General features: G+C 41.8%; 2 protein-coding genes and 1 long non-coding RNA gene across 3 annotated transcripts; 1 reads left to right on the forward strand and 2 right to left on the reverse strand.

The window, feature by feature from the left end:
- Window positions 1-4,303: 4,303 nt before the first annotated feature.
- On the reverse strand, window positions 4,304-6,300 carry LOC145457478 (putative aminopeptidase NPEPL1). Its single transcript, XM_080335695.1, has one exon. It carries the CDS (start codon window positions 6,271-6,273, stop codon window positions 4,612-4,614), a length of 1,662 nt encoding a protein of 553 aa, XP_080191821.1. The 5' UTR covers window positions 6,274-6,300; the 3' UTR covers window positions 4,304-4,611.
- A 4,400-nt stretch (window positions 6,301-10,700) lies between these two features.
- Window positions 10,701-11,879, forward strand: LOC145457551 (uncharacterized). Its single transcript, XM_080335770.1, has 3 exons — window positions 10,701-11,161; window positions 11,435-11,607; window positions 11,667-11,879. Exons 1-3 carry the CDS (start codon window positions 10,831-10,833, stop codon window positions 11,793-11,795), a joined length of 633 nt encoding a protein of 210 aa, XP_080191896.1. The 5' UTR covers window positions 10,701-10,830; the 3' UTR covers window positions 11,796-11,879.
- Window positions 11,880-18,230: 6,351 nt separating this feature from the next.
- Window positions 18,231-19,832, reverse strand: LOC145456783 (uncharacterized). The gene is made up of 2 exons (XR_013920705.1): window positions 19,691-19,832; window positions 18,231-18,521 (listed from the first exon to the last, which is right to left on the reverse strand). It is a non-coding gene; the product is annotated as an uncharacterized LOC145456783 (long non-coding RNA).
- Between the last annotated feature and the right edge of the window lie 464 nt (window positions 19,833-20,296).

Genomic DNA, 20,296 nt, shown 5'->3' on the forward strand with positions numbered 1-20,296 from the left:
ATGATGAGGTTAAGAAGCACATGGTCTATAAGGCGATGTAAAGAGGACGCATGCTGCACACTGAATGAAAAGTAAAAGAAGGTATAGTATAGAAAAAGCAAGCGACAAAAATGGGGTGGCATGTCATGGAAGGCGAGATCGATAGGTCTGGTCGTGGTACGGTAATCTTGAAGCCGGCCTAGTATTCATTTAGTAGAAACTGCTTGAATTTCGGCTTGTGGACATGCTCTTCGACTGTCGGATGGCCGGCGGGATACTGTTCCACTAGTCAGATCCAGCATATTTGATAGAGCGATGATCTTTTCGGTCGATCATATGATATTTGGACGACGTGGACGCGCGTGTGTTGTACTTGTGCGCTTTTGATTCCGAGGTAAAGAAGTCATCGAAATATTCGGGGCAATGACGCATATCTTCAATGTTTAGGACACCGAATCTCTTCAGCAGCGACTTGTTGGATGAACAACCAGGCATCGTTGGGGCCCTATAGCTATGATACAGAGTGGCTGGGTGTGTGTCTTATCCTCCAAGGAACCCCAGGGTATGAATTTGAATATTTCTTGACGCGACTAGGCAACACAAACATACTATCACACCATAGGGTAGAGTAGGGCAACGCGCCTACCCTATGCGGGAAACGTCATAATATCCACCAAACTAGTCAAAACGAATTGAATTTCGGAATTCGCACGCGATATATCGTCCCCACTCTACCACAATCGTCTGGCAAATCCAAGCATCAATTATCATATGTAAAATCATCATTCATCAATGTTCATTGTTCATCAATTTGACATTTTGCTACATGGGTGGGGTAAAACGCCTCCATTGGCGTTTCACCCCGTTATACCCTACTAAATACCGCATGGCACTCAGTAACCGATGAATATTTAATCCATGTACGGACCTATACAAGCTTCTCCGCCTCATCATTGTAGGGTTTTGGCTCATGGCGTACCGGTTCTTTTGAAAACAAATTCCATCCAGAAATACCAACCGATTATGATAAGTCAAAAAACAAAGTCGGAATTTCTTGAAATATCTTGTTTAGTCAGAGGGATAGGATAGCCTATATTCGCCAGCCGAATAGCATTTTCAATAGAAATGGCGTTCTCCGAGAAGGTATCCTTGAGGAACCCATAAACGGCAACTCAATCCATATTTACTGGACTTTGGGGGGTGGGGCGTTTTACCCCGGGGGGGGGGGGGGGGGGGGGGGTAGGCGTTTTAGCCTCGAGGTTGCCATTGTTTGCCGATCAGCTACCAGGTGGTTATTTTGTGAATTCGCCTCCCGACCGTGGCTTAAATCCAACTCCGCGCTGGTAAATCATAAATAGGACCGGAAAACTATCTGCAGCATCCGTTAAATATGAAATTTCACTTGGTTGTAAGATGCTCTCTTTTGGTAAGAATATGTGTAAAAGTCATAAATTCTCATAAAACGTTACAAATCTTCATTAGGGCGTGGAAATCAAAGTGCCAGTTTCGTCTGACCAGCACCGTAACTGCCGCACCCCAAACCCCCCAATTGGGGGGGGGCCGAGCTCGAAGGGGGCCCAAAATTATTTCGTGAATTAGCATAAATCATGCAGTATATTTTGAAAATTTATGCAATTATTTCAAAATTTTTCCGCGCTGCGCGCGAATTCAAGTGGTCATTTATCTTTATTATTGGCTATTGGGCCATTACCGCGCCACGGCCCACCAAGAAATACAATCAAGTTTTAGGCTATATAACATGCGACAGTGTTGGGATCAAGTCACTACCTTCGAGTCACGAGTCATCTCGAGTCATTGCAGATTTTGACTCGAGTTAAGTCAAGTCACTCCATTTTCTCGTGACTCGAGTCAAGTCAAGTCACCCGATTTTTGGAGGTGACTCGAGTCAAGTCGAGTCAAGTCAAGTCAAGTCACGAGTCAAGTCACTAGTCGAGTCAAGTTGAATTTTCAAAGTACGATATATGATTCAAGGTCATTGCATTTTGCTAACTGTTTTGAATACAGATGGAGTCCCCATTTATTCTGAATCAAGGAACGAATAAAGAGTTGATTTTACACGCAAGATGGCGCTCTATCGCTCATGCGTACGTAGATCTGCCAAACAGCGCAAGTACAGGGGTATAGCCTCAGTCTATAAAAAGGGCGAGAAGACTGCGACTCGCGAGCCGCATGCTGCTATTTGAGTCTTTGATTGCGGCTCTACAATGAGTGTGCAATGTGCATTTAGTGATAATGAACGTAAGCCACTGTGCGGTGCCCTTTCCGTCAAGATTCGCCCAATAATCACAAAGCTAGAATTGAAACGTCATTACGAAACCAAACACCAAAACCATAATAGTCAAGATTTACCCAAAGTATTATGATTACCGAGCTCCGCACTATCAGTCCGATTTCAAACACCTTGAATCCTAGATGGAGAGTGGAGACGCATCGTCTTATACCACACAATAATAAACTTCATTCGATACCCTACATTTCCTTATGACGAATTAAATTAGTATATATAAATTTTTGTGTTGATACTCGTTTAAGGCAACGATCTTTGATATGCGGCTGGTGCGTGAAGCAGCTCTGCCCAGTGCCCACCCCTGATCTATAATTATCAGCCGAAATATAGGATAGCATATTATGAAGTATCAGAAAATTCAATAAAACGATATGGAGCAATACCCTACCCACATTTATATTCATGATATACAATTACAAACGTATGAATGATATTCGTTCGATTTAAAGCACGCAAGAGGGCTGGTTGAGGTGAGCAAGTTTACGACAACGTAAGCTAGAAGCTCCAATATCTGCGTCAACGATCAATTCATTAGTGATGTAACAATGGAGACTAGGTAAACTCGCACAATCATTGAGTGATCGGTTAACAATCCGAACTTATACAAGATATGGCGATTTAGTCGACATCGATTACTTGATGACATGAAATTGACTCGTAAATTTTGCTTCGAGTCACGAGTCAATCTGCATTTTTGAAGCGTCGAGTCAAGTCAAGTCAAGTCATTTTTACAAAGTGTCTCGAGTCAAGTCAAGTCATACGAAAAAAGTGACTCGAGTCTGACTCGAGTCAAGTCATGACTCGAGTCATCCCAACACTGCTCCAAGAAGTGTGCCAGAACGATCGGCAGCGAGAAAACCTTGACCGAAAAGGTCTATGCCCTTATGCTGACCGAAGACTTCGTTATATATACAAAATACATATAGGTTTAATTGTCCATAGGCGCCTAAATGACTGGCGCCGAATGTTCCTGTCTTTGCAATCTGAACCTCACAAGACAAATACCATCCCGCTGGGAAAAATTTTATGCCAGTGAAGAAATACCAATCTGAAATCGCGTGCGTCTCTTAGTTTAGAAGCCTACGTTTGGGCGATTCTATATTTTTTGATATAGCAGACTGGAAGTCACGAAATAACATCATGTAACGAAGTCATATCAACGGGTCCGCCCGCCCGAATATGTTTAATTATTATTTACGGGCCCTCCCGTTTTCAAGACACTTCACTCAGCTCTACCGGTAAATCTAGTTACGTGAGTAGAGAGGACATTAAATTGATAGCATAATATATATGCAATCGCCGATCTGATTGACCAATTTTATCATAAATTATCGAAAATTTTCGCGCTTCGCGAGTACAGATGATTTCGTGACAAACGCGAACAACGTGATGGGGGGGGGGGTCGTTTTATCACCCTATGGGAGCCCACGTTTTTTGGGGCCTGACGAGGTACTGTTTCGTTCCTGCCAACGGGTATACGCCCGAAGATGTTTAATTATTATTGCGTGGTCGTACCTTTTCAAACACACCTCTACCGGCAAATCTGATAACGTGAGAAGATAAAAATTGATAACGATATATATGCAATTCCCGATCATACTGACCGATGCAATCATGAATTCCAGAAATTTTCCGCGCTTCGCGTGCTGCTATCCTGCTCAACAGCGCTACACTTACAGATATGCACTATTTCGATGGATGATGCAGAGTTGCATAGGATATGCATTGAATGAAACCTAGCAGATTGTAAAGATACATTTACGATGCATTTAATTTTACTTCCCGAAAATAGCAGTAATATTGCCCTTAGCTCTCAATTTCAAACTGCATGCGCTTCAAACAAAACTCAAATTGCTGAAAAAATCATACGATGTAGTTGGGATTCCAGTCATTATATTCCTTGCAAAGAACTCGCATGGTTCACCAACAGTGGCATTCTGACAACTAATCTACAGGACAAAATGTCTCCGATCCTGAACAATTCACAAACGCGGCCAACCAACATCAGCAGAAGTGTGAAATGAAATACAATTTTTATTAGGATCGTTGTGAATAACAAAGACTATATTGGAATGCACACCATACTGGTACAAATGGAAATTTCAAATCAAAGCTGGTGTTGGATACAGGTGAACAAACAAACATAGACATGAAAATCACTGAGTAGCAGCAAAATCTGTAATAAAGACTACAGCAGCAAGCCAAAAATGTGGATATGCATCACATTACCATGATTAGCGATTAACCTATGCATTGGGTCTAGATTTATCAGCATAAGTTCAGAGTAGCAATTCGAATCCTTTTGTGGATTTAATAAGCCTAACTCATATCAAACGTCTACGTTTAGAACTGTGCTCTTGCTCTGCAATGGAATCTTTGGCAGCATCACAATCTAGCCCTAGTGACGACACTTGCTGCAACATCACGTCGTTAGACGCTTGACCAAACAAACTCAACAGTAAGGCCACGCCATACCCTGTTGCTCTCTCACCGGCATGAACAGGTGATGCCATATCTATGTGGATCCATTGACCTTTGAACTGAAACCCATCCTGCAAATGACTGCCGATAAAAAGACCAGCACACGAACTTTGTGCATTTGATCTATCCGCTACAGAGTTCTTCATATCAGCCACGGAGGATGTGAATTCGGAGAAATGTAATTCAGGACAATATACTAACGGAAATGCCAAATCTCCACTATTGCGTCCTGCTTGAACAGTTGCTTTCTCCCATTCTTCACTATTTGATAACACAGCGGCATGATATTTACCAGTTGACACACCTTGAGCACCAGTTAGAGTTGCCATATCGAGAATTATGTCAGCTTTCAAGTCTTTCGAAGCGTAAGCCACGCCATCACCCAAAACAAGCCTGCCTTCTGCATCAGTATTATTGATTTCCACCGTGCGTCCGGAGTATAAAGTGTGGATATCGTCAGGACGTGTCGCAATTTGACCGACAGCGTTTTCAGCCAAACAAAATACAGCGTGCAGATTCTCTTTGAACCCACGCTTGACTGCAGCTTGGAATGCTCCTAAAATTGCCGCAGCACCTCCACAATCACGTTTCATGCCAGGCATCGTAGTCTTACCTTTAATACTCAAACCGCCAGTATCATATACGATTCCTTTACCACACCAAGCAATGGTTTGTGTAGCACCTTCAGGAGTGTGGCTCAACACAGCTAGTGCTGGTAAATGTACAGCAGCTTTTCCTACACCGTATATCCCACCGAATCCCCGTTTGTCAAGTTCTTCCCCTTGTATTATCATGGGCGAAATATTCAACTGTTTTCCCACGTCTCTGATGAGGTCTAAAAATCCATCAGTATGCATTATATTGCACGGCGTATCAACAATCCGCGCAGCCAGACGGATGGCGTTAGCAGCATCATTCAGACAATCGGCCATCTTTTGCGACAAGGATTGGTTTTCCTGACCAGACCCGACGATGACAAATTCTATGTCAATATTACGTGAGGAAACAGAGCTTGTCCCTGTGCGCATGCTGAAGGTAGGGAACAATCTGGCGACTGCACACCCACAGGCAAACACATCGCTTTCTTCACATACAATAGAGATCACTTCATTTTCGAACTTTCCATTTAGAGTACTTCTTACAAGTTTGGGTATGTGGAAAGTTCCAGACGGTGAATTGTGGCGGCTTACCAAATGGGAAAACGCACCGACGTACACATTGCTATTCCAAAGAGAGAACGTTTCCGTAGGATTTGGACGAGCGGCGGCCAATGCCGCATTCCATCCATTGGCAGTTACCCTTTGATCAATTCGCGGGGCGATAGAGGACCATTTCGCTTGTTTGAGATTCCTAAGCTGTCCAAGGATCAATACTGGAACTTTGCATGGATCGGAACGTCCACGTCCTGGCAAGTACCTGAGATTCGCAACTACCATTTCTGTTCCACTCGCGCAAAACCAAGAAATGTAACGAGCTCGCCCTCCGTAATATGATTTGTGTAGCATTGAACATGTTCGTGCCACAAGGGTGTCAACACATCGTGTGGTCGCAAACGTGTCATATATATCACCATAACATCAAGTATCTATGATTTTTTGTTGGTGTTTTTATCAGTTGAAAATACCAAAGGGCATCGACACCACGATAGGATAGCAAGTGACTGAAAAGTGACAGAGTTTTGGTCAACAAAAGGAGTTTGTGTATCACCTAAAAATAGTTCATTGAACGCTCTCTCATTCACGAAATTTCATGCTGGTGACGTCATATTTTGTGATACGATTGTTGATATACAACATGGAAAACTGAATTCAGTTTTCCATGTATACAATGTTCTTTCTACTAGTTGCTGTATAGATAACTAACCTACGGATAGATACGCAACACCCGTCGTCACGCTTGCTTGCCCGGAGGAAATCACTGCTGAGCAATCTGAACGCAACATGATTGCTAATCCCACAGGTGACGACTCGAGCGTTCAAATTAAATAAAGTTGATCTTATTTGAAAGCTACTGTCGCACTGATTTCAAAAATTTACATTAAAACCTGATCAGGCCAACGGAACCCCCTCGAAATACACCTCAAGGTCTGAAAATCGGCATTGTTCTGAACAATCACAAGCACGTAAGGGCCATCGTTATGTTCATTGTGCTGCGTCGCTGCAATTGTTTGAAACAATGCCGATTTTCAGATTTTGGAGGCTATTTCGGCGTGGTTCCATTGCCTTGATGAAATTTTAATGAATATTTTCAGAATGAGCGCGACAGTAGCTTTCAAATAAGATCAACTTTACATAATTTAAGCGCTCGGGTCGTCAGCTATGAGATTAGCAATTGCGTTGCGTTCAGATTGCTCAGCAGTGATTAACTCCGGACAGGACCGTAACTGCCGCACCCCAAACCTCCCAATTGGGGGGGGGGGGGGCGAGCTCGAAGGGGGCCAAAAATTATTTCGTGAATTAGTATAAATTATAGAGTATTTTTGAAAATTTATGCAACTTTTTCAAAAAAATTTCGCGCCGCGCGCGATTTCAAGTTGCCGAATATCTTGATTTGGTATACTCTTCCCCCAAGAACAAACACGCAAGATTTATAGAAATCGACATATCGGAGTTGGCCATTACGCATATATATAACGATTTAGGACATATTACATGCGACTCCAAGAAGTGTGCCAGAACGATCGGCAGCGCGAAAACCTTGGCCGAAAAGGACTGCCGTTACGCTGACCGAAAACTTTGTTATACACAAAATACATAGGTTTAATTGTCCATAGGCGCCTAAATGACTGGCGCCATATGTTTCTGTCTTGGCAATCAGAACCTCAGAAGACAAATAGGCTACAATCCCGCAAGAAAAAAATATATGCCAGTGAAGAAATACCAATTTGAAATCGTGTGCGTCTTTTAGTTTAGTACTTTCGGGCGATTCTATATTTTTGATATAGCAGACAGAAGGTCACGAAATAACATCATGTAACGAAGTCATACGAACGGTTCCGCCTGCCCGAAGATGTTTAATTATTATTTACGGACCCTACAGTTTCCGGTAAATCTGATAACGTGAGCAGAGAGGACAAGAGATTGATAGCAATATATATGCAATTCCCGATCTTCTTGACCGATTTTACCATGAATTATCGAAAATTTTCGCGCTGCGCGCTGGCTCACTGAACGTTGCAGCTAATTTCGTGGAAAAAGAGATAAGGGGGTCGGTTTATCACCCTATGGCAGCCCAAGACCCAAGTTTTTTTCGGGGTGGTGAGGGGGCTGACGAAGTGCTGTTTCGTTCCTGACGACGGGTAGGCTATACGCCCGAAGATGTTTAATTATTATTGGGTGTCCTGCGTTTTTAAACACACCTCACTCAGCTCTACCTGCAAATCTGATTACGTGAGCAGAGAGGAGATAAAAATTGATAGCAATAAATATGCACTTCCAGATCATATTGAACGATTCAATCATGAATTATTGAATTTTTTCGCGCTTCTCGCGTCTATGCGAGAATAGGTAACTCACTAAGCAATAAACATACACCCAATGCAGATGACAAACAGCGACAAAGAGCGGATATCCAAAGGGGGTCTGGGGTGCGAAGCCCCCCAGAAGTTAGGTTTATCACCCTATGGGGGGGCCAAGGCCAATGTTTTTTTTTTTTTTGGGGGGGGGGGCTGACGAAGTGCTGTTACGGCCCTGACTCCGGGCAAGCAAGCGTGACGACGGGTGTTGCGTATCTATCCGTAGGTTAGTTATCTATAATTGCTGACGATTACCCCTGACGAGTGTCAGCCGAAAATATTCGGGTTCATTTCAATAGGAATATACTATTCAATCGTATATTGAAGTTCTGTACCTCCAAAGAACCTCTTTAAGCACGAAATGTGAAAAAATCTACCATTTTTTCAGGATTTTACTCAACTATTCTAATTCTGAAAATTTTGAAAAAGTGTCCTCATTTCCCGATTCCAAAATATGGTAACCCTAGATAAACATGTTTCAAAGACGGATCTAACTATGTTCGAAACTACGTAGTGTATGGATTAGAGATGAACGGATCATGTTTATCTGGGATCCGGATCCAATCCTGTTCCTTAAAATCACTGAGCTATATAAACATGGAAAAATGGAGTCGATTTTCAATCCGGATCCTGTTTCCACCTTCAAATGTTAACATGAATGGTAACGATTAACGAACGACCGATTTTGTAGCTTCGTTCCTCTTCACTGAGGCTGGTTTCTGGATCTTATCGGGATCTGATTCTATCCGTCTGGTGATAATTTTTCATTTCGCTCCATCGAATATGCCGGACCTGATGTGTGGAACAGCATTCCGCCGGCCATCCGGCAGTCGACGAGCATGTCCACATTCAATCGAAATACAAGCTACTAAATCAATACAGTCCATCCTCAAGATTACCGGACCACAACTAACCTGTCGATCTTGCTTCCCATGACATGCCGCCCTATTTCTTGTCGCTTTCTTTTTCTATACTATCTTCTTTACTTTCATTCAGTGCGCATGCCTCTTCTTTACATCGCCTAGGCCAAGGTGGGTGTCTGATTCCATAGAATACTCCTAGTCGCTTCGACATCTTCCTGTCTTTTCATTGTATCGCATTTTTTGTGGTGTATTGAACTGATAAAATTTCTAATAAACCAATGATGATGATGTCAGCAAAAAAATCCGGCTATAATCCGAACGCCAATGCAAATTTAAAATTCGGATCCAGTCCGGCTATGTTGAAAATCCATGAAATCCTGCTCCGGCTCCTGAACCGGACTGTGGCCATCTCTGATCTAATCATCGCGTACTCAAATTTACTGAATCTGGTCCTAATCAAAATATACTGTCACGCTTATTCTGAAAATATCAATTAAAATATGTCCATGCAGTTAATTCTGCGCCCTGAAAGACAGCTTTTGGATTGCCAGAAATCCTAGTTGCTGCTGAATACAGACTCGGCGAAGCGGAACTAAGTTACGAAATCAGTCGTTGTCATTCCATGCCTACATTCGACAGTATTATTGCAACTATTGAAGTATAGTATATCGAAGTTCTGTACCTCCAAGAAGCTCTTTACATTCGATAGTGTACCCGTAGATGTGAAGTTATTGCAGCTGAAAGTTTTGGATTTGCAAAATAGCATAGACGGTGAAAATTCCCAGAACTATGAATGAAGAACGCAAATAACTTCGCTTCTACGGGTTTGGATTGCGCAAAATGTGTTTTGCATCGTTTTTGTGAACAGAGGACAGCAAACAATTTATGGGGTTGACAGTAAGACTTTTTCAACTTCTTTTATGATAAATTCGAAAATTTCAATTGGCTCTGCGTGTACTGGTTGGAATTAAGCCAAATTTGGTGAGCAACGTTTTTAGGCAACCTAACAATTTACTCAGTGAATCCTCCTGACCCGGATAAAAATTATTTTTGAACAACCCTAATACCAGTATGGAATCGGTGTCCTGTGCTCACACAATTCTCAAGTTTTTATTAAATTACTCGAACTTGCAAAACGTAATGAGATTCCAGGAGGGCCGTAATGTAAACACGAAAGAAAAGTTTCAGCATATGAATTTTGGGGTGAAACTTCTCACCTCCACCGTCAATATAAAAGGAGTGTGAATCTGTTGAAATGTTGTATTGAACATAAAATTTGCCATAAAAGCACTCTATTAATGCATATCGTTCATAAACAACAGCTCAAACTACTTATACGTTGATATCTTATTCGATGCTTGCAATAAAAACGAGTATTGGTTTTTGACCAAAGTCACCCTGTGTTACTGTACCATATTGACATATTTGTAATCACAAGGAACCCTGATTGGTGATTTGATGGTCATGTTTTTGTGGATAAGAACGTAGCCCTATTCTAAACCCCATATGAATATTGCATAATACAATTAGTTGAGCACCGGCGCTGCGAACGACAGTATAAAAGTATATCTTACCAGAAGAATTACAATGGATTGTGGTAATTTGGCTGCTGAAAGCTTTGCAAACTTATACTTGCAGGACAAGAAGTGCAGTAGGCTATTATAGCAATTGATTAGTGCACCATAATGGCAGTGTTTGCAAGTAGACGTCTAATAGGTACACTGTTTCGAGCTTTGCATCCCTGCTGCAATGCGCCTTTTCACGCTTTTCATCCCAGTAGGTTGCTCTCGAATGACACGAGATCATTTGACCCGTATAAGGTTCTGGAACTAGAACCGGGTGTTTCGTTGGAGGAGATCAGATCACAATATGTCAAGTTATCAAAGAAATACCATCCAGATTACAATCCAGGGGATGAAGTCTCAGAAGAAAAGTTTATATCTCTGACAAAAGCCTACCGCTCGCTCGTGGAAAAGGTCAGAAAAGAAAATCCAAGTAAAGGCGAAAGGAGTCAAGGTGTGAATTAAATGAAGATAAATGGACATAATAGCAAAAACAATGTTTTCTTTGTAATGCTAGTGTTATGCATTTTAATAGACATTATTTTTTCAAGTTTTCATTTTCATTCACCTCCATCTTAAGCCATATGGTAATCTTTGAAACTTGATCAACAGAAATTTTACAAAAAGTTGAATTTCTCGAAAATTAGCATAAACAACCATGATTCCACTTGGACAATATATAGGAATATCCACGCAACACTAATTTGACTGCTAAATTCTTTTGTAGGTGACAATTTGTCATATGAATTCACCGTTGAACCATTGGGCATTGAGACCGAAGCTAAAGACCCAGTATCAATAACCAGATTTCTAGCGAAGGTGTTTCTTTTATCAATCGGACTCTTCTTTCTTGCGGGCGTGTTCACGAATGCTGCCACAATAGCCATCGATGATCTACGGGTTAGTGAAATCAATCAAATTATGGCCGTCCTGGATACGTTGTAGCTCTTTATGTTCAGGAATGGTCTTATAACAAAAATGTCAGAGATCAAGAGAAGCGAGTCGTTGAAGAAACGCGGCAAGCCATCATTGATTACCACAGACAACAAAAGAAAATGAAGGAGTTATATGAAAAAGCGTCTAAATGACGCTTGAATTTTCATTCACTTTTGTACTTTTACTTGATACACTGTGCCTAAAATGAATTGGAACACAAATCCTTCAAACTCTGAGAGGCGTCACATGATTTATTCACCACTAATGCAGCAACAAACCGAGAATAATAGTAGAAGCACATTCCACATGATTCACAGTTACGGATTGGAAATAGACAAGTCAGCACCTAAGGCAGAGTACAGCCGGCGAGTGTATGGATCTCCATCACAGAGAGACTGTGACGGTACAGTAGTTACAGAGCGTAATGCTAAAAACCCCGGATCGTAAACACGCATATTGAAAACTCTTGATATACAATGTTGTTTTCCAATTCACTACTAGTTGCTGACGATGACAAGTGTCAGTCTAATATACCCGTGACTACAATCTTCAATTGTATATTGAAGTTCTTCAAATATACGAGTAAGAACAAGCAAATCAAATAACTATATATGGATTGGGGTCTCCGTATAAGTGTCAGTTAGTCCAGTTGACCCCATCAACTTGACATATTCCCTAGTCCAGTAGTTCTCAACCGGGGATTCGCGAAGAATTTTTAGGAATTTGTTAGTGGTTGATAATGATAACCTAATTTGCATTTTGTTTTAAATTAGGCCAATCACGACGCATTTCCGCTTCATAACTGCTAAAACTTCAGGACTCACATAAACAAAATGGCCGAACTCATTAATTGCCAAACTGCCAACAACCTACTGCTACAAACATATCAATGTTTGAAGAATTTCCAGGTGAGCTGCTAGATTTACTAACTAGTAGGCTGGACGTTAGATTGGTGCCATATCTGTAGCGAACATACCCAAAGGCATCGTCGGAAGCGTTGCGTGTATTCACCACCACCTACGTTTCTGCAAATGGATTTTCGGCATTCTGTCATATCAAATCGAGTGTGCGGATTTTCAAGATGCGGCTACAGAATTAGATTTTTATTGAAGGGCAATTCCCTGCACAGACAACCGATGTTCCCACCACTACCTCTTCAAATCTCTTGAAATTTGGTACACGCACAGATGAGCTAATTCCAAACAGGATGAACTTTATTTCATGAAAAATGGACTTTGGGGTCAAAAGTTATGTCACTTTGAAAATTGACAATTTTCTGCTCATTTCGGGTCTGCACTTTCAGGTTTTATCAATGCAATATTCAAGAAGGTGTAGCTAGATGTTAGACGACAGTTGAGATACGGCACTTGGATTTATTTGAAGCTTGTCTGATCGTCTATATTTCCAAGTGAAATTCAATGCCCTGTAGGTTAGGGTCAAAGGTTAAATTGAGGATGAATTTGGTCAATGGTCTAAAATCAGTCAGGCGTTACACGATTTAGACTGCGGATTGCTCAAAAACATATTAAAATATTTTGGAAAATAGGATCTTAAATGAAAGTTTGCTTCAAGGTGACTTCATTCATAGCTGTTTGATTTTGGTTTTTAGACCGTAAAGTGATGAAATTGCAGTTGCAAGAGCACACTTCATTTTCACATGGAAATGCAGTAGTAGTAGGGTGTTTTCGGACATCTATTCTGGGGTGCGTGTGGACATCATGTCTGGGGTGTGTTCCGACATAATGTCTTGAGTCTGTTAGGACTGTGTTGCCATTCGAACATCGTGTCTTGGGTGAGTTCGGACTGTTTAGTCCCTCGGACATCGTGTATGAGGGGGGTGTTCAGACACCATGCCTGGCGTGTTTTAGGACTGTGTTGTCACTCTGACATAGTATATGGGATATGTTTGTGTTGCGCCAGGCATGACTCAGACCTGATATCTGTGCACTAATTTTATCCGGACATGCTCCGGAGCTGATACCTGCCCACTAAATACCCCCAGTCATGGTCCGAACCGGATATATGCGCGCCTAATGGACACACATATGCGTCAGACGTGATACCCGCGTCCTAAACGACGCGTTTTTGCTGATATCTGCGATAGCTGGGTATATCCACAGTAGTGGTAGCTGAGTATATCCAAAGCTATCACTACTGTGGTTATACTCAGCTATCACTGCTGTAGATGTACCCAGCTATCGCAGATATCAGCAAAAACCGCAAATATAGAGGTCACATATAGACCAAATGTCGTTTAGGACGTGGGTATCACGTCTGACGCATGTATGTGTCCATTAAGACCGCAGATATCAGGTCCGGACTATGCCTGGGGGTATTTGGTGCGCAGGTATCAGCTACGACACATGTCCAGATTAAAATAGTTAGCAGGTATCAGGTCTGAGGCATGTTTGGCGTATCACAAACATATCCCAGACACGATGTCCGAGTAGCAAACACAGTCCGGACACACCCCAGGCAAGATGTCCGAGCACCTTCCAGACACGATGTCCGAATGACAACACAGTCCGAGCTCACCCCAGATACGATGTCCGCGTTGCAAAACAGTCAGAACACACCCGAGACATAATATCTGGGGTGAGCTCGGACTGTGTTGTCATTCGGACATCGTGTCTGGAAGGTGTTCGGACATCATGCTTGGGGTGTGTCCGGACTGTGTTTGCTACTCGGACATCGTGTCTGGGATATGTTTGTGATACGCCAAACATGCCTCAGACCTGATATCTGCCCACTATTTTAATCTCGACATGTGTCGTAGCTGATACCTGCGCACCAAATACCCCCAGGCATAGTCCGGACCTGATATCTGCGATCTTAATGGACACATACATGCGTCAGACGTGATACCCACGTCCTAAACGACATTTGGCCTATATATGACCTCTATATTTGCGGTTTTTGCTGATATCTGCGATAGCTGGGTATATCTACAGCAGTGATAGCTGAGTATAACCACAGTAGTGATAGCTTTGGATGTACTCAGCTATCTCTACTGTGAATGTGGATATATACTCAGCTACCACTACTGTGGATATACCCAGCTATCGCAGATATCAGCAAAACGCGTCGTTTAGGACGCGGGTATCACGTCTGACGCATATCTGTGTCCATTGAGCGCGCATATATCCGGTTCGGAACATGCCTAGGGGTATTTAGTGGGCAGGTATCAGCTTCGGAGCATGTCCGGATAAAATTAGTGCACAGATATCAGGTCTGAGTCATGTCTGGCGCAACTCAAACATATCCCAGATACTATGTCAGAGTGACAAGACAGTCATAACACACGCCATGCATGGTGTCTGAACACCCCCCTCATACACGATGTCCGAGGGACAAAACAGTCCGAACTCACCCCAGACACGATGTTCGAATGGCAACACAGTCCCAACAGACCCAAGACATGATGTCGGAACACACCCCAGACATGATGTCCACGCGCACCCCAGAATAGATGTCCGAAAACACCCTACTACTACTGCATTTCCATGTGAAAATGAAGTGTGCTCTTGAAACTGCAATTTCATCACTTTACGGTCTGAAAACCAAAATCAAACAGCTATGAATGAAGTCTCCTTGAAGCAAACTTTCATTTAAGATCCTATTTTCCAAAATATTTTAATATGTTTTTGAGCAATCCGCAGTCTAAATCGTGTAACGCCTGACTGATTTTAGACCATTGACCAAATTCCCCCTCAATTTAACCTTTGACCCTAACCTACAGGGCATTGAATTTCACTTGGAAATATAGACGATCAGACAAGCTTCAAATAAATCCAAGTGCCGTATCTCAACTGTCGTCTATCATCTAGCTACACCTTCTTGGATATTGCATTGATAAAACCTGAAAGTGCAGACCCGAAATGAGCATAAAATTGTCAATTTTCAAAGTGACGTAACTTTTGACCCCAAAGTCCAATTTTCATCAAATAAAGTTCATCCTGTTTGAAATTAGCTCATCTGTGCGTGTACCAAATTTCAGGAGATTTGAAGAGGTAGTGGTGGGAACATCGGTTGTCTGTGCAGGGAATTGCCCTGAAGTGTTTCACAAGCCTACAGTTAATATTTGCACAAGACAGTGGTTGGTACTCGAACTCTAGCCGTGATGACTCGACTCGAGACACTGTGTATTTACCAGACTTATACTAGGGTAACTGTCAATGGGTCAAGTCCAGTGACTAAAGAAATTCGATACGACTTTGTTCAACTTTTTATATATTTTGATAGCCTTTTTCGGGTGTAGGGTCTTCTCCTAACCTTTTTTGAATTAAGATGTTAACAGTGGGAAAATGAGTATATTATGCGAGTATAGAAAGTGACTATGGAACGGAAACTCCCGTTTTCCCATTGTTAGGTCACGCCTGACTGAATCTAGCGGATTTGGACAACCGAACAATCGTAACGAATGTAGGAGATGTGATGTTCTCCAGTTTCGAGACAATTTCGGTTAGATGAGAGCGGTAGCCGCGGCATTTAGGCGCAGAAAGCCAACTGCAACACATCGAGTCGTTGTTAATTCATGCCTTGTGAATAGGGTCAGTGGTTTTGCAACCAATACTTATGGACAGAGGACAGTATTCGTCGGAAATCTGGAGTTTCTAAACGATGAAGAGAGGCAGTTTGTGTTATTGTGTGATAAAATCTGGCCACAATGTGCAATCTATTTGCAATTGGCAATTTACATGTACCATTTACTGGATTTTTTCGCAGGAACAGCGATATAGTATCATTCGTTTAGCCTGTAAAGTCTTACTTGTTATAGAAATCACTGTGTGGCCGCCCGGGTTGGAATCCCGGTACGTTTAGCGTAATATCTTTGGTGTGCCAAGACGGTTCTCAGCGTCACACCTGTGTGTAGTCAGTTGAATCTTTGGTGTGCACGAGACACCGATTCCATATTGGGTGGCCGCAAGAACTGCAATACGAAGTATCGTACCAGTACTCCATATCACCATCACAAGACCCGTCGTCGCTCGCTCCCAAAGAAAAGAATGTTGGTCACCATGTATATGCCACATTTCGGTCTTCTGGAAGGTTCAAAATGACTCGTTTAAACGATTCGCAAGCAATATTCACCTGGGATTGATGTCATATCACGACGGCAACTCTGATCTCACACACCTAAATGCAGAGGAAAAACCAATATCCTAATCAGGCCTGTGAAGAGTGGCAGCTGACTAGTGATATCAGACTTTAAATTCGCCCACCTTACGCTAATGCTGTTATATTACTTGATTTGATCATTCAATTTTCAAATCACATCGTCTTGACTTTGCTCTTCTAAGTAACATTATTATCATTTTGTATTTCAAAGATTAGATTTTGCAAACATGGCTCCATCAAATTGTTGTGTTCCTGAGTGCAACTTTCGAAAGCCATCTAAAAATCGAATTGGTCTTTTTACTGTGCTTCGCCCTGAATTTGCAGCCAGTGAGGAAGAAAAACACCACAGAGAAATGCTGCACAAGTTTGTGTACTCAGTTAGGGGTGAGACAAAGAAAATCATTGCAGACAAGCTTTGTAGAGAAATGTGAGTCTGATAGCATGGTTACCAGAAGGGGTTATTGTTCAGTAGTTGTTTTCCTTCATGTAGGATGGCAATCTGCGAGCAACATTTCAGTCAAAGTGACATTATAATCAAAAAGTCCAGGAAAATGCTCAGGATCGGAGCGCTGCCAACTGAAAATCTCCCGAAAAATTTGACTAGTGTGTTCAGGAGTCCACATCGCAACCCCCCTAGCAAGAGGAAACAATTACCTCCAAAACAGGTTTACAGAACCTTTGAAAAACTTCACAAGGCAGCAATGAAGATACAAGTACAGTCAGGTGGTGTCCGTAGGATATACATATAATGTGCAAGTGAATGGCTAACATTTGATCATTTAGAATATTGGGTGTTTTACCAAAAAAAGGGCAGGTTGATTGGACAGTATGAAGATGATGAAGACTCTGGTCTGGCACCAAGATTGAGGTGAATTTGTTAGTCATTGGTGTAATAGTCCGTCAGGTAGCGAAAAAATTAATAAGTGTCCGTGTAAGTAGCCTGAAATAGATTGAAAAATTACTGCAATTATGAAGTATTATTTGTTCAGGATAAGCATTGACCTGCAATCAGGGAACAACCAACTTCACTGCTTTGGCTGGGCAGTGGATTTGAAACAATTTTTTGAGATGGATATATGTTACATAGAACTACATGATGTCATCAGTAGGTTGCGAAAATTCACTGAAGTAACTGAGATAACGATGTTGAAATACGACATATTTAGAGCAATTGGAGAAACTAAATGTATGTTCTGGAGTCGGATCAGAATTTCAGGACACCAAATCTCACCCTGTAGTCGGAAGAATGGGTAGTCACGAACTAAAAGTGTCTGTGATTCATCGCTGCGCGACATGCCGTATTTTAGGTACAAATCTGCGTTGGACAGGTCAGTGTAACTGAGCTCTGTGACCTTGATTACCCACATTCTAGTTGATTCGCTGGAGATTTGTGATGGTTGCTCAGCATACATCAAGGCGAATAACCAAAATAGCTTGGACGAAACGGTAGAGGTGGATGAGCAGGTACATTTGACGGTTCAGGTATTTATTGCAGACCACACACATAACTGGCAGCAACATGCAACTAATAAGGTTAATTTATAGGCGATGGTTGATACTGAAAAAGGCAACATGAATGAGTTCTTGCATCAATTATTTCTTGATGACATGATCAATTCCCAGAGGTCAGGTAATGGTCGCCGCTATCATCCTGACATTCTGAGATGGTGCATTGAGTTGTACTCGAGATCCCCAGCAGCCTATGCACACATTAGAAGCAGCAATGTTCTCCAATTGCCGAGCAACCGCACCATTCGCTCCTACAGGTAGATAAAAAAGCAGATCATCATATTATATAGAGAATTGCATACTTCTATTGTTCACAGAAACTGTATCCCACCTAGTCCAGGCATAAATAAATTAGCACTGGAGCAAATTGCAGTCAGAAAAGAAGAGGGGGAAAACATGACCGGCTTTATATGTTTGGACGAGATGAAAAGTAAAGCTTAGTAACTGTATTAATTGGCTAAGAATTGTAGATATATTAATAATATATGACAAATATTCAATGAACAGTTAAAGAGAATCTTGTCTTGCGAGAAGGCAAACTGGTGGGGCTCGTTGATCCTATGTCAGTGACAGAAGAAAATAAAAGGAATGAGCTAGCCAGTAACATTTTAGGTAAGGATTTATGGCTTGTATAGCATTAATAAAAACATGGGGGCCAATATAAATATATATTTTATTTGAAAGTATTTTACGGAAGGACCGTAACCAGAAAGGTTTCTGTGCCAATAGCATGGTACGCCACACGGTCTATGACAGCAGGACGACTTGCCTCATTGGTTTGGAAGAACATCATTGCATGTGAAAAGGCCGGGCTACAAGTTCATGCTTTGATATGTGATGGACATCCAACGAACAGAAAGATGTTTCGCATCATTAGTCAAGGTCACAAAATCACTATGCGAAGCAATCTTATGGCACATAATCCGCTAGCTGTTCATCGACCGATTGCCTTGCTGTCAGACCCCCCTCATTTGCTGAAGGTAATTTAGGTAAAATTTACTCTACACATAGTGTTTAATTGTTGCTTTTCATGGTTAAGACTGCTCGTAATTCCTTATATAATTCACGAAAGAATGGTTCAAAGGAAATGATAGATGTTCAAGGTCGTCCGATTGTCTGGACGGATATTTCAGATCTGTACAAGCGCGAATCTCATTCAATGCTGAGTGAAAGCTTGCTGAAAAAAGCACACGTTGAACTGACGCCATATAGCAAGGTAACTGTGACATTATCGATCAGTGTCAGTAAATTATCATTTCTGCTTGTCAAACAGATGAATGTTGGTTTGGCTCGTGCTGTTTTAAATGAGCGGGTTGGTAAAGTGTTGAGTAAGGTACCAAGAGCAGAGGGCACGGCGGATTACATACTTAATTTCGCCAAGTATGTCCTATAAACTTATGACATATGATATGTAGTATACCTGATATTTCATCTTTGTAGATGGTTTTCAATTGTAGACTGCTCTTCAAAAAATCCAATCAAAAATCTGGATGATGAACGCATCTCTTGGCTTGAGACATTTGCTGACAGCCTTGCGCAGTGGCATGTAAGTGGGATGCAACAGATTGCATGAAAGTTCACTTATATAATTGTATGTTCAGGATAGTCTTTCAGGAGACTGCAAGAAACTGGTAGCAATGCCAACCCTTGAAGGGCTTTGCTTCACGTCACGTAATTTTGCGTGCCTTTGTAGGCGTTTGCTTGATGGAAAGTATTTAAATTATGTCGGACTTCATTCATTCTCACAGGATGTATTGGAGGCCTTTTTCGGAAATGTGGTGAGAATATATTGTAAGCTCCGTTCTCTCCTATCTTTTAGAATTCTTATATCCAATAAACAGCGACAACATGGGGCGCGTTGTTCCAATCCAGACATCAATCAAGCTGCCTATGCCATCCAACATCTAACTGTAAGAAAAGGAATCAAGAAATTGAAAGGCGGCAACACAACATTTGGTGATAAAAATGCATGGACGGAATTGAATGAGGAACCCCTGCAAAAACGCATGAAAAATTGATTGGAATT

The sequence above is a fragment of the Botryllus schlosseri genome, chromosome 15, assembly GCF_051294905.1.
Source record: "Botryllus schlosseri isolate E-star chromosome 15, Bs_hap1, whole genome shotgun sequence".
Classification (NCBI taxonomy): domain Eukaryota; kingdom Metazoa; phylum Chordata; class Ascidiacea; order Stolidobranchia; family Styelidae; genus Botryllus; species Botryllus schlosseri.